At 41.3% G+C, this 15,785-nt stretch overlaps 1 protein-coding gene across 1 annotated transcript in view; it reads right to left on the bottom strand.

The window, feature by feature from the left end:
- The window catches only part of LOC141018321 (low density lipoprotein receptor adapter protein 1), a 47,356-nt gene extending 31,804 nt beyond the window's left edge, over positions 1-15,552 (bottom strand). The window contains exon 1 of the mRNA XM_073493254.1: positions 15,468-15,552. Coding sequence (XP_073349355.1) covers positions 15,468-15,552 — 85 coding nt within the window. The remainder of the gene's footprint in view (positions 1-15,467) is intronic.
- Positions 15,553-15,785: the final 233 nt, after the last annotated feature.

Genomic DNA, 15,785 nt, shown 5'->3' with positions numbered 1-15,785 from the left:
CCAAGACACTGAGCTCCAAACTCTGCATTAAATGTTTCTACAATGTTAAAGTACAATTTTTTAAAGTACATTTTTATGTAAGTGTTATAAACCTGTGTATATGCTTACCAGACTGTGGACACATCTCGACTGGATTAACTTCTCATGAAAAAGGCCTACACCAAGGCTAACAAAGTAGCCTCGCTTAGAGATATCAAATATGACCTAGCATGAATAACTGTATGATATGGTAATATAATTAAAAATAACACTTTATAATATATTAATAGGGGTTAGATTTTTTAACAGCTATAGATTTTGGGAAATACATTCAATTGCTTTCCAGCCAAGAGCTAATATGTAGCTGCCAGTTTAGTTTAGCTTAGCTTAGCTTAGCACAAAGACCGGAAAAAGGCAAACAATGGGCTCAGTTTAGTCAAAAGGTAATTGTTAAGTGTAAAAACAACTTAGTTATGTAGCTAGCTGTGTCCCAGTTTCCAGTTTGTGCTCATCTAAGTTAACCAGCGGCTAGCTGTAGCTTAATATTTAGCATGCAGACACGTGAGAGATATTAGTTTAGGTCTCAGCATAAATTGTACAGTATTCCCAAAAATGGCAAGCTATTATAATATACAAGTATGTAGGACTTTATGGTATAACTGATAAAAACTGAGCTTTCATTTTTACATAAAAGATATCAGCATTCATAACTGTTTTAAGTGTGCCTTGAAGCATGACAGATACATTATGTGCGATAAGCAAGTTATTAGAAAACGATAACCAAAAAAATGATCGCAACTTGATGAAAGACTTCCCTATAATCTCCTGAATGCTAATTGCCTTTGACTGCAGTTATTATGCAAAACATAGGCCTCGACTCCCCCCATCAGTATCCATCCTCCAAAGGTTATGTGAATCATTAATTCAGAAAGGATCAAACAAACGTTCTCACACACAGCAGCTAAACAGTCTTATCTACTCTACTCTAAGAAGCATGTTTTTGTCCTCAGAAGTGTCCAGGGACTGAAATGGGATTAACACCAGGGGTTATTTTGCGGGCAGGCATTATTACATGCTTCAAATTAAAAGTCAACACAGACATTTGAGTACGGCTCCTGAATGACTTCCTGTACTCTATTTATAGCTGGCGTCCCACAGTGCTAATATTTGCTCCGCAGACAGTGACAGTTGGTTGGCACGATGCTGGGCAGGACTGAGCCAGAAAAGCACACAATGATTCTTTCTTTTTTTTTTATAAAGCGACATTTCCAGGATGCAGAATTCATCTTGTACAGTGGCAGCACAATACATGAAAATAACAATCTCTCTAAACCAGGAGCAGCATTTTTTTCCCCCAGAGGACTGAGGAAAAATCACGCTGTGCTGTGTATCTGGTTAAAGTCAAATAAATGATATTCAAAGTAGACTCGGATGTCACTGCAGCAGCATTTTTCCATTAAAGTGGAGGTGGAAAACAAGGTTTTAAACCCCATGTGTCTTCCTGCTTAGTAAGGATGTTATTTTTTACAAAGTAAGAGTAGGTGGAAATGCCAGAATTAATTCACAATGCTCTTATGTAATCCATATTAAGCAACCTTTTGTTTTCATGTTTTTTTAAAGGGCTGGAAAGATCATATCCTAACCTAGTTCGTATAACATAGTCAGGCCTATCTGAAACTGTCCTCACCTCAAAAAACAGCAGCATAAGTCATATTTTCAATGATTAAAGCAGCTAAAAATCTATATTTTCTTCCCTTGACGGATGGATGGATGGATCAAATGTCTGTGTGTCTATGAAACGGGTCACTTGTATTGACAAGTCAACAGAGAATTATCATCAGACACAGTTCCCCTCAGCTTCACTGAGATATTAGCTTTTTAGCTTTCAGCTTTTAGGTTTTCCAGGTCACCTGGCAAATCCAAGTCCAGTGATGCTGCTGGTAGGGTTGCCACAGGGACAAAATCTTTCCACCGACTGATAAGCCTGAACAACAGTGGTAATGCCCAGTACACCGGCGTTTTGCAAAAAAAGCACTGAGTTAATGAACTGCTAATGCAAAATTAACATTTCCTACCGCTGCACCTTCACATTAAAATCATTTAACTGGTGAAACTATTTTGACGTTGACTAGTAACAGGAAATGCAACATGTTCAGTGAGTTTAACACTGCTATCGTTCATCAAAAATTCATCTACAGAGCAAAACAAAGTTCATTTTCGGCCTTTGTCAAGGAGTAGTCAGTCAGTGATGAACAAGATGGAGTTGTTAGATAAAAAGCTATACCCAACAGGCTGCACACCTCCAACTTCTCAGTGAGGTAACTAACTCCTTTTCCCTCATTAACGTTATCAGGTTCCCTGTTTGCATTGGGTTTAAAGCCTAAAATATTGCCAAGTAGTCTCTTTTCTTTTGCCAAAGTGGCCAAGAAAATACCACCTAGCGGCCTATTATTGTGAAAATAATGACTTTATTCTGACTTGGAAACAGCTGATCACAGATTTCAGCCTGTGTCTGTATATTCAACATTGTGATTTTTGTTTTTTAACCATCGCCATTTTCCAACAGCAACCAAGTAATTTAAGTTGCTTAAACTAGTGTTTTCCAGTCCTGTTCCTGTCCCTTTCCTGCATGTTTTAGATGCTTTCCCGCTCCAACACACCTTATTCTAATGATCAGCTCGTCAGCCTGATGAAGCAGCCTGATAACGACCAATTCAAATCAGGGGTGTTGGAGCAGGGAAACATCTAACCCAGCAGGACTGAAAAACACCGACTTAAATCATAGAGGTGGAAGATTGAAAAAAAATCTCATATGAATCATTCGCAGTTATATACCCACAATCTATTTTGCTGTTTAGGTAAAATGACTTGTTAGCATCTGTTACATAAAGGATTTATGTAGAAATTCTTGTGTAAAGCCATTTAAAGGTTCATTTATCGACTTCACTGTGCGCTAATTAATCAAAACATAACGGCGCAAGAGAGGACAGACTGTTTACAAGCTGACAGTTATAGCTTATCATTGACAAAAGGGCACTAAATACGGAGGTGACTTCAACAGTAAATGTCCACTGAAAGTGCCTTGTGTCATTTTTATTGAGTGACTCAGCAGACACTGTTTGTCAGTGTCAGACATCAATGCTGCTGTCTCTTAAATTAATACTTTTGAGATTTCCATACAGGTCCGCAGCACCGACATCCATTTTTCTACCCACTGAGCTGTAAGCATATTAAATCCTAAAGTTTATTACTTTAACATTTTGATAGCAGTTTGAGAACAAGGACTCCATCAACACCTTTATTATGAGGTGTAGTAAAGTTAAGATAGAGAAAGAGTAAGAATCATGCCAAATGACATTAACCACATTAACAACGCAGACTCTTACATACCGAAGGAAATCTTTCCTCGCGGCTATTTATTCATAAAGCATAATCGCTCAGCACCGTGGAAGGATTGTTTTCATTAGCAATTCAAACAGGGCATGAGTTTCTCTGTGCCGATACAGATCTTATTCCCCCTGGAGTTACTGGCTCCTATTTTGTACATCTTCATCAACCATAAATAGCTCCCTCAACACGAATCCATTCATGAAATAACAGCATTATATTCAGTTGCTTTTTTTCTATTCAAGGGTAAAGCTGTGACTCGTAAAAGAAAAACAGAATCTCTGTGTTTTCCGATCCCTGTGTCAAGCTGTGTGCGAGAAAAACAACACTTTGCTTGGGCAATCATTAGCTTTCCCATCCATCATCGCACCGAAGCCAAACAAGTCACCTTCGAGAGCTGCTGATCTCATTTGAGACAGTGCATCTCTGAGCCCCTTTAATAGATGAGGGCTTCCCACAGGAATCCCCTCTAATGCGGCAGAACACTTAGACCCTTCCAGCTGACTGATGGGCGCTATAGTCTGACACAGCCGGATACCTCAAGCTTCTCACGTCTCACGTCTTTGGGATAGCAGGGGGCACTGACGGGGTAATCAATGGGAGTGCTTGAGCTGTGCTGGTCAGTTCAAAAATGACTCATTCAAACTAAATTAGACATTTCTTCTTGATATATTTTTGGCCATTACTTAATATGAATGTGTATGAAAAAGATCCTGGGCTGGATTTGGCTGCAGAGGGTTGATGGGGCTGTACATTAAAGGGCATACAGTGGGTTTGTTTCAGAGGTGAGGGGGGCATAATTAAGCTCTAGCAAATGACATATGATAAAATTGGTTATTGTGCCTTCAGCTAAACTACTAGATTTGTGAGGCTGTAATAGGCAGCAGTGTCTTTAAGCTAAACGCTAGAAACATGTTAGCATGCTCACACCAACAATTACAACATGCTGAAGAGATACATATACCAAGGGTAGACTGATTATAGTCCTGGCTGATTATCGGGGCCAATATTCCGCATTTTTCTGATTATCGGTCTGTGATTTTTCGTCTGAATGCAGATAAAATAAACTAATTTAAAAATGTGCTACTGGTAACGCATCACTATTAACAGCCTATAAACAATTGTTTAAAAAAAAAACATTGTTGTTGCTCTCTTATTTGGATTGAATTGAATGGTCCTAACTCGAAAATACAACGTTCATGAGACAGTTCACTAGTAGCAGGTGAAAGAGACGGACCTTTAAACAATCGTTTTCTCATCACATCATTGGTGAACGGTTGAAAATCTTAACATATCACCCAACCTTAATATGTTCACAATGGTGACTGTGGGGATGTCCCTTGTTTTGCAGGAATTTGCTGACACTGACAAACTGACATTACCATCCACAGAATCATGTCTCTAGCATGGCTAAAAATGACAAATGCTACATAAGTTACTTTGACAGAAACTTGATACTTTATGATGATGTTACATTTTTCCATCTTCTTTAGTGCACTGAGCCATTTGTACCATCATTTTGGAGAATAACAAAACCTGAAGAGCATACACAGGAGGTAGAAGTGCTTTCTTCATCTTTACAGCCTGTCAGAGTTTGCCTGAAAGGTGATACCCAGGGCAAATTAAAAAAAAAGACTGCAGATCACTTGCTGTTGCTATTGATGCTTATTGCTGTGATCACAGTTACAACCGAAGGCAACTCAAATGTACCCATCAACATTTGTATCACCTTGGCGCCTTCTCTCATCTAAATTTAAGCAGCTGAACAGAGAGAGGACGCAAACAGAACAATGAGACAAAAATAGGATTTTGAAAAGCGTAAGTAAACATGTCCTCCACAATCCCAGCGGAAATTAAGCCCTTATATTCATGGTGTGACCTTATCCAACTTAGCCAAGGGCGCCTAAAAATAACTTTATGTAAAATAGATGTGAATAATTAGAGACGAAACAAAAAGAAAAATGTATCAAGACGACTAAAGAGCAGCAGCGATTTTCTTACGTTTTTCTGCAGCTTTTCAAGTCAATCCCCATCATCTGGCTTCAGAATTTAAAATCACGTCTGTCAGAGGAAACAGTTGGAAGCTAATTCAAGTAATCTCAGCTGGTTTGAACATCAACAGCTCATCTCAATTCGACCGACAACCACAACATCAGGATAACTGGTCTTGTGAGAAAACTTCTGCTGGGCTTCTTTGTGCTTTGTCTGAGCCGTAATGGCACGCACGCTGTCTTTCTATACAGCGGACAGGAGTTTTCCATTTTCACTATGAAGGTACAAAGTTATTTTTAGGTGTGGGCTCCTCGAATTGGTGCTGAGCTCAGATGGGAACATGATGTGTCAGAAATGGCGAGGCGAGCTTGAATTTTTCAGAGGAACAGAACACGGAGATGGGATTTAGCTCTTCAGTGGAGGAGCAGGTTCAGTTGATATGCACGCACACACACATAGAGTACACACAGGCATCTGCAGCACTTAATCTCTCTCCTCCATACACACACATACACAGAGTTTCACAATTGAAAACATGCTGAAAAAAGACTCTCCACACTGGACTGACAGCATATCCCATTTCACAGACAGCTGTCACACACATCACACACAAAAAGGTCTCGGATGTTAGGGCCTCACTGTACACACTAAGCAGGAAGCTGGATTGTGCCTATGTGTGCGCTATCATTGCAGCAGGCATCTTTCCCAAGATAGGGTCTCTCAGTTTCCTCTCGTTGCATAATTCACTTTACTTCAGGCCAGGGAACCTTGTTGGTGCTAAAAACACTCCAGAGAGACGGCACAGAGCTGCATAATAATGAGCTGTAGATAAGACCCTGAGCCGTGGTTTGATTACATGTGTTAGTGCTTACAGAGGGTGAAACTGAGTCTGTGTTCCCCCTCAGCTCTCATGGCTGTCAATTTTAAACCGGCAAACACAGTGATCAGATTTAGGCTTAGATAACCCGGAAAGCTTTAAACAGATCATACGAGTAACCAAATATATCCCCTTACAACTCACACTATATATACTGTTGGCCACGTTATATACTTGCCATAACAAGTCCCAAAGGCCTCACAAAGAAATCAATATAGAGTATGATGTGGAGCAGTTTTTAATAACATGAGGCCGAGGCTTTAGAAATCAATATGTGTTGAGTGCAACAGAAAATAAACTCGCAGTTTCAGATGTAGCAGGGATATGACAGCATGTGAAGGAGGGGACAAAATCAAAGTCATGACAAATTTGATTCAGCATATGAATGTTGGGTAGAAATTGGGTAACTGGAGGATAATCTTCAACCTCAGATACAATAAAATCAATACAGAAGTCAACAGTTGATGGAGATTTTACGTAACATTCGCAGTAACCTTTCCAGCTAAACTAAACCCCCCTAATACACTAAGGAAAGTGACAGCAGCATTAACACACACACACACACATCTTGTTAGATCCCTCACACAAACGCCTTTGTTGTGACTACAAAGAAAGCTAAGATCCCCACCGTATCTTCCGCTAAATTGTGATAAAGTTATCTTTAAACGAAAAGGAAGAATTAAGTTGAATCTCCCTGGCACACTGAGGATTTTTAGGCATTAATACAGAAATGATAGTTGAGGAATAAAGGACAGAAGGGGCTCCTGATAAGCTTTGACTAAACCCAGGCCTTTGACAGGAAAAGAATGGGGCATTATTAAATTTCAAAATACCCATGGCAACCGCCGGATTAAAACACAAGGAGACAAGTGCGACAAGAGGAGCATTTAGTGGAGTGAAGCACTTGTCAACCCAGCGTGGGGCTGAATAGCCTTGTCCTCACCTGCCCACCCAAACAAACCCGGAAAAAATTGCTCCGCAGGTGCATTTAACCTGCTCGAAGCATGTTGAGTGTGACAATATCCTAAATCCATTTAATACATCCTCTTGATGGAGGAAAGTACGACCAAAAATGGCACCTTTGTAACCTGAAGTGGATTCACAAGAGGGTGATTGAACCGAAACAGATAATAAATCCACATAGACAGACTGGTATTCATTGTTTTCAACCCAAAATACCCTATTTTGTTAAAGAGGTGGCTTTTTCTGGGCTGTGTTTTCAGCAGCACAGATGCTACTGAATGATCATAGAAATATTGTGTCTCTATGATCCTTGCTCTGCTGTGACTACATGATGGTACTTGTCACTTTGATCGTGAAGGTGACATCACTCTAAAGAATATATCGGCCACGAGATGGTATAGAATTGAGTTTTTATAGCATATGGTTGAGAGACTATTGTAGATGAAGGACTAAGAGACGAATGTGCCGTTACAAACCTGTCTGATACTTCAACGCCTCAAACAGCACTGTGGATTTATCAATACACAGCACACTTACGCAAGTGATACTTCAGAGCCATGGTCAAGGCCGTGGAGCCTAACTTACTGAACATCAATCGGCCGAGAAGAGATCAATGACTCAGGAAAAACAACCCCCTGCAGTCTCTTTTGCAGAGGCAACATGCTGGTGTTTAGCAGGTATAATGTTCACCATCTTAGTTTAGTGTGTCGGCGAGCGACCTGAGGATGCAATTAGAGTTAAGGTCAGGATATCAGCAACGTTGTTACAATCCATCTTGAGAGGGACATGGATATCTGTACCAAATTTAGTGGCAGTCCATCCAACTTTAAGGTTTTCAAGATGCTTCACAAGAGAAATTCAATTTCAACCTCGCTCAGGCACTAGTGAAAAAGTTAGGGGATCGTCAAAGTTATGAGGAAACATCATCGGGAAACAAGGAATGTCTCCAAAAGTTCATCAGAATCCATGTCATAGCTGTTCAGATATTTCAGTCTGGACCGATCGACCACACACTGCCATCCATAGAGCCTGTCGCTAGCATGGCTGAAAGGGACACAAGTCAAACACTGACAAAATATAATATTTAACTTAATGTCAGAGACACAGAAAAGGAAATAAAGTCAAAGAAGTCTGTCACTGGAATTGTGCATAATGTTCCACAGAAATTAAAAACTTAGTGGTGAAAATAAGAGTCATGTAGGGAGCAGACAAATAAAAAGTCTGCAGAGCTGTCACTGAGGTTTTGACAATAATCCAACTAATCACAATGATGGGGGGGGATTTGGCTCATAAAGTTCTCTTCTGGGAAAAGCAGAAAGAGTCAAAAGGTCGTGCACTCACACAAAATCCTCTACTCCCTGATTATTATTCATACAACTGAATACAACTGAGCATCAGCCTCCCTGAGTCATTGCCAAACAGGGCTATAAGGTACTTCTGGATGGGAAAAATACAGTGTTGAGTCTATTTAAGGCACATTCCCCGTGCGCCACGTTTTATTTCCTCTCTATTCTACAGAAGACAAGAGAAGGCCTGATTATTTCATAATAATTTAGTTTTTTGAGCCATGAATTAAAAGGATCCAGAGGCAGACGCCGTAGATTTAAATGACTTAAAATCATTAATGTGATGCCAGCAGCAGCCCGCAACTTTGGCAACGGCTGAACTTTGAAATAAGAAATCCATTAGACAGGTTGCTTTCCTAAAAGCACGTTCCATGAAAAACTCATTAGCAACACTATCATCTAATCTGCGACTGGTGAGACTGATGAGTGTGTGAGCATGAATTATGCAGGGTATCGGTGGGAAATCTGTTCAGTTAAACTGTCGTCTGATACACTGACGCTCAGCTAAGAGCACATATTGGCTTAACCAGGTCTAAATAACTGCATATATTCTATATGCTGTAGATCCTGGTGACAGCATGATGCGATACAGGGCTTAGAAATGTTACAGCAAGAATATTCTGCAAAGCCACTTCAATACTAACAAATGTATACACTCTTGAACCCTGCTTGTTTCTTATCCTCCTCTGTCTGTTCATGTAGTATGTGTGTTTGTGCGTGCACTGTAAACAGGTCACGTACTGTATGCAAATTCAACCTTTCCTGGTCTACCAACTGAATACCTCAGTAAAAAACCCAACCATCTACTTGGCCTGTTATCTCTAGAGGTGGTGAGAAAATATGATTTCTGTAATTTGAGTAAAACCTCCCTTTAAATAAGCTTGATACTCAAAACAGCATTGTCGACACTTGAATTCTGCATCATAACACAATTTTCAAATGCTCCATCAGTCCCCAATTATCAGCTCCTCGTCTTTTTTTGTCACATTGAAAGCAGAGGAATCCCCGCTAATCCCAGCATTCACCCTCCTCATTACCAATATATCGCTGACATTCCCTCTGTCATTCATTATCCTGGATATTCCCATCATGCCCGCCACCCCCCCACTGCTTCTGCTCTTCCTCCTCCTCACTGGTACGTCCCTGACTCATGGCTTCCTGAGTCTTAACGAGCCATTGAGAGATAATTGCTCCACGAGGGTCAGTGCTAACTGACACCACCGCCTCCCGCGCGTCATTCAGTCAAGCCTCCGTCGGGTTTAATAGAACTGCAGGCTGCATTCGCTGCCAGACTTTCCAAACCGGTCGAAACCTAACGACTGCCGAGTCCACTAATTTCAGATCAAGCTCGTCTCTGGGCTGCTGAGCACAGCAATACAAGCTGCAAATTCTGACATGTGCCTCAAAGCAATAACGCTTGAGATGTTTGTTCAAGAAGAAAGTTAAGTTCTTTTCTGTTTTTTATTTGATGCCGATCACACGGCTGTGCAGCAGAAAAAAGCTCAGATATATACACCACTAAAACCATTACAGAAAGACAACCCTATTACCCAAGGACACACTCTCACAGGATTCAACTCTTTCCCAAAGCCACAACATTTTAAATTGATGCAGACTGTAACAGCACGGACGTCCTTGGCGCCAAGGGCAAGTGTGTGTGACTTCTGAGATGCAGAGAGGTCCGTACCGCTTCTGTGTGATGTGATCCAAGGGGAAGGCTTGTACTCCAGGCACATGCTGTGTCCTCTTCCGTCCTGCCAGTGGCTTTGACCTCAACAGATGACAACGGATGGCCACGAGGGGCGATGGGGAAGTGCTGTACATGTCAGCTTTCTGCTGGCACAAAGAACTGAAGACTGGCTTCATACATGTCCGGAAATAGAGCTTTTTATTTTAGTCAGGCAAAGTGAGCATGAAATGATTCTGCCTGGTCTTTAATTTGTGACAACAGTGGCTCTTTTTAGGGCTAACGCAGCCTGTATTTCACTTATTTATCATGCAGACTGTGTGTCTCATCCCGAGGAAGAGATCTGGTTGTTATAAATAGTGATGAAACAAGCACTAAGGGATCAGTCAGCCTTGCAGAATACAGTGTTCAAAACGTACATTAGGTGTGGGGACAGTAACAGGACATTTCAATTTTGTTTTAATTCATCCGAATCTTCTTTTGGGGATCAGGAATACCTTGTAAAAAAAAGGAGGTTATCATCTACAGTGAATTTCATGAGAATACAAGATTACTTTTTAGCCCTTCTCAGACATAAAACACATTTCTTTGCCGGATCCATCTATCTGTTAAAGTGACAGTGTTTGGTCATTTAGAAATAGGTGGCAGGTGCTTAAATATTCATTGTAGCAGAAAGAGCCACAGTGATGGTGTGATGTTTGGCACATCGTGCTCAGATGAGTATTGACACTGCAGTAAAATAATGTTACCAAGGGAGAAAAGTGTTTTGTGCTTACTCACAGGCAAGTTATTTTGCAATTAAAGCTTTGGATAACAGAGAGAGACCCTCAGCCTCTCGTCTATCAGTGAACACATTTTCTCATCAACTCCATTATTTATTAGACGGCACATTCTGTTGTCCGTTTCATAATGTCAGCACAGCACCCAAGCACAGAAGTGTGTGAGTGTAATATGTGCGTTTAATATGTATGTAAAGCATTTCGCTGGATATTCATCATTTCTTCCATGCTGTTAACAAAATTTAGTAAGGGAGGGCTGGTTTGATTATTACTGTGGTTGAAGCGTCTTTTGTTCTACGAGGAAAAATAAAATCTTTTTTCTTTTTGACTGATTTGATTTGAGAAGAAGCTCCCCACCATCTTAAAACAAGTCTCAATATTAACCCACTTTTATTTTCTTTCAGCATAAGAGACATGCACTTTAATAACTATTCATTTAGAGCCTTTACAGCTTCCAATTCAGACTTGTGCAGCATCGGACATGTTGAAGAAAGGTTACTTGGTCCAACCCAGTAAGAGTGCCGTCACGACTTTTTAAAATAAGTGACCAGGGCGTGCAGACCGACATGAAAAACTGTCATTAACCTAACGAGGTACGTGTCTGAAAGGGGTTCAGCAGACACACTGACCCAAGTGTTGGTCAAGGGGAGAGTTTGGCCTTGCAGTGATGTTAGCAGAAAGGTCAGGCGCTCAGCTAATTAATCATGTCTGTAACCCTACTTTACGGTGGCCCCTAACCGTCCAATCAAATGCCCTCATCTCGCCCTCTTACTTTAGTCTCATTTAGAACAAAGCACTAACGTGCCATCCTTTCAGCAGACACTCACATTGATTTTCCATTATATGACCGAGTCTTTACATAATGTTCCTGCATAATCTCACTATTAAACAACTTAGCACAGTTAATGTAGGGAATCTGCGCACAAATTAACTGTTAATTTGGCTGTTACTTTACTTGAAATTTCCTCGAGGCAGTAGACAGGACACAAATGATCTATCACTTTTTTTTTTTAACTTTACTCACACCTAATTTGTGCGAATGTGCCAAGCAGCTGCAATGTCGCCTTATTTGCATTCCGACGGCCGGTTTTGACGCATTGCCACATGTTGGCATACAGACTGCTGTCCTCTCTCCAAATTGCCTGCTAAGTAGCTTCTGGACATCAGCTGTCACCCTGTCCGTCCGTCTGTCTGTCTGTACAGTGTGTGGCTGCTGTGTTCACATTTTTACAGCCTGACTCCCTCTGATGGGGGTTCAACCAGACAGCAAACTGCCTCTGTCACCAGGCGCTCGCATCCAGCTGGATTCGCCTCTGACAAAAATCATTCTGCCTTTTTTCTTCCCCTCTCTATCCGGCGCCAACAACAGTAAGAGAAGAAAAGCACAATGAGGTGGCTCCCGCTGACAATGTGACACAGACGATTTCTGTCAATAACATGTGGTTGTTTGTTTGTCAGCTTTTGTCGTGATAAAGTCGCCATGGTGATGATGGAGAGTGTCGTGATGCTGGCGGTGTTGGGTACAATTATAACGACTCCCATCCATCAATGTTTGCACAGAAGCCAAAGATTTGAAGTTTTTTAGTCCAGCTGCCATTAACAGCCTGAACCATTGAAGACAACCTGTCACTTAACGTTGACATCACGAGATGTAATGCATGCAAAGCCATCAGGGGAGGCTCATTAAAGCCCTAATCCAGTGAGAAAACTTTTAAATCCCACTGACTCAATATTCAATATTCAATAATGGATGTAGAACATTTCCTAGAGAGGCTGAGGAAACCAAGCACATCTTCCTGGCTGTGGAATTAATCAGCCATGTTTAATGGAAGCTGGCACGGGCGGCTGATTATTCCCCAAGCGGGAATCCAGGATGAGGAGGAAAAAACCAGCGTGCTAGCATTTAAGGCAGGGAGAAGCTTGCAGGCGATGTTGCTGCAAGGGAGGGAGCGTTCAAGACAACACTTCACACATCGGTGAGACAGCAGGGCTGCAGGCAGCGGAGCAGCCCCTCACTCCTCACTGCCTGTCACTGATGGTGCGATGAGGTTTGTTGTTATGACCTCTTCCCTCAGCGCTCACAGCCTGCTGTACTTCACGCTGTAGTAACCCGAGGAGCAGCCTTACACATTTTGAAGATTTACCCTCTGAATAATTTGATAAGCTGACGGTAATATATTCAAGTAGTTACTCTTGTTTGGTTGTGGTCTATCTATCTGTCTTTAGCCATTCTCAATTGACCTCTACTGTATGGTACTACTGTAAACTACCTTAAAAAGTATAAACTTGACTGAAATAACAGTATTTATTATATCGTCTTGAATGTTTCGCTGAAAAATACGCATGTAGAAGATTGTTAGGCGCAGTATGAACTACCTCGTGATTTTACCTTAGGGAGACAGAAAAATTAACATTATGGTATTCAGTATTGGGTCTAAAATAAAAATGATCCCACTTCAGTATATTCATTTCTAGTTGTAGGATTTGGCTGTGCAAATTGGTGGATTTTACTATATTTTAAAGTTACAAAGTGATTTCATTGATTACTCTAGTAACCATTTACTCAGGCTGGGTTAATCGATTGTTTGGTTTTGAAAAAATATGAGAAAAATGTGAAAAACGTCCTCAAATGTCTTGTTTTGTCCACAAAACGTAGATATTCAGTTTACTTTACTTTCATTTTTCTCAAAAATGTACTCAAAATGAGTACGTGATTAAGAAAATAGTGATTGTTGCAGGTCTAATGTTTATTCTATGAAAACTAAAGCCTGATTGATTTATCGGTCAGTCGAAATTAGCATATAGTATTGGCCAATCACAGATATCAGTACCCGCTTGTATGTTGCCCGACATTTATTTTTTAGAGATTACAATGCAGGAAAAAGATGCTTAGGTAATTATTAAATTCCCAGTGAAGTTTACCATTTCATCACACTGATGTCATTTCAGACAACAATGTTTATTGTTAGTCTGAAAATCCTGTCTCCATCTTTGTCACAAGTATTTGATAGCCACATCTGAGGGATCATTGCAAAAAATGTGCATATAACAGCCAATTTATCGACCTCATATCAGCATCAGCCCCAAGAAACGAGTATCTGTCGGGGTCTAATGAAAAGAGCGAGGTGATACCTTTAAATGTCATGTTTTGTCCGACATACAGTGCAAAACAAGGGACGCACGATATGGAGTTTTTCAGCCATTAACAATAACCGATTACCTACTTCTCATGTGCAAATACCGATAAGATAAACAATAATTTTACATTTTTTTATCTAAAACAAGTCCTTTCCTGTAGGTGAAGCTAACATGAGGGTAACCACAGCTCTAATAAGATTTCTTGTGTTACAACTCGAAGACTTTTTGTCTCCTGCAATTGCGTTGAATTCCTCTTAAACTGTAAAAAAAACGATCCACGCGGGCAACCACGTGTTTGGCTCTCTCGTTGTCTTCTTCTTTGTGTTTATCAGCAGATTGCAAACCAACTTTAAAAAGGTGTGTAGACGCTGCTTGTGTAAAATTAGTGAAAGCAATTTGGCCTCAGATTATCAGCTCTATTCAATTTCATTATCGGCCGATAACCATCCAACCATTATCTGAAACTGCTTATCCTTTTCAGGGTTGTGGGGGGGGATGGAGCTGATCCCAGCTGACATTGGGCGAAGGCAAGGTTCACCCTAGATAACCCTGACTTATAGGGACAAATAACCATTCACGCTCACATCCACACCTACAGACAATTTAGAAAAACCGATTGACCTAACTTTTTTTTTTGCATGTCTTTGGATAGTGGGAGGAAGCCACACAGAAAGGGTCTGCCCCAGCCGGGTCTCGAACCCATGTCCTTCTTGCAACAGTGCTGACCACTGCACCACCCTGCTGAGGTTTCCCAATATCAGCCAAATATTATTATTGGCCCAATATATGTCATGCATCCCTATCCAAAACTCAAGGATATTCAATTCTCAATGATCTAAAGCCAAAAAAAAAACATTTAAATCCTGACATTTGAGAAGCTGAACTTCAGCAATTATTTGGCTTTTTTTGTGCTTGATTAAACAATAAGAATGAATAATTGACTCTTGCCAGCTAATTGTTTTGTGGATCAACTCCTCCGTTGTTCAACTCATTTTCGGCATCAGTTCTAATTAGCTGGCTTTAATTTATGTTACAGTTGCTTCTGGTAATTACAGCTGGCAGTGGGAGTATCCATCATCACTCAGAGGGAAGTAAAAGTAAAGCATTTTACACCTGAGACTGGACTCAGCCTGCAACTGCACATCAGCTCAGCTTCATCTGGCACCAACACAAACAAAAGCTCCGTCAACAGTCCGTCAGCTCACTACGCACAGCCAGAGGCACACACTGTCCTTATTCCCCTCTCTAGGTACGTTTCACCGCCTTCGCAACGCCGTGCCACATCTAAAACACTTCAACACACACATTGCCTCACTCACTTTCGTGCTTGGAAGTTCCCCATGTGTGCCTCGGAACTCCGGGGCTCTTGATAATCGCTCTGCCGGCGGATTTGAGGGCGTCCATCCCGAGGTGTGTCCGCTCTCCGGCAGGTGGATTCCCCCCAGTCTGCGGGACCACAGGGAGCTGAAGGCGGCAGGCAGGCTGGGCTCGACGGCGGCGGGCGGATGCGCCAAAGAAGAGGAGGAGGAGGAGGAGGAGGAGGGGGAGAAAAAGACGAAGAGTGATAATACAAGTTCCCACCCCTGAATGTGTGTCGCTGGCTCTCTCCACACACAGGCTGATCACCGGCTGAGGAA

This window comes from Pagrus major, chromosome 22 (genome assembly GCF_040436345.1).
Source record: "Pagrus major chromosome 22, Pma_NU_1.0".
Lineage (NCBI taxonomy): Eukaryota > Metazoa > Chordata > Actinopteri > Spariformes > Sparidae > Pagrus > Pagrus major.
Note: the sequence above shows the minus strand (reverse complement) of the source record. Positions and strands in the feature narration are given on the sequence as shown.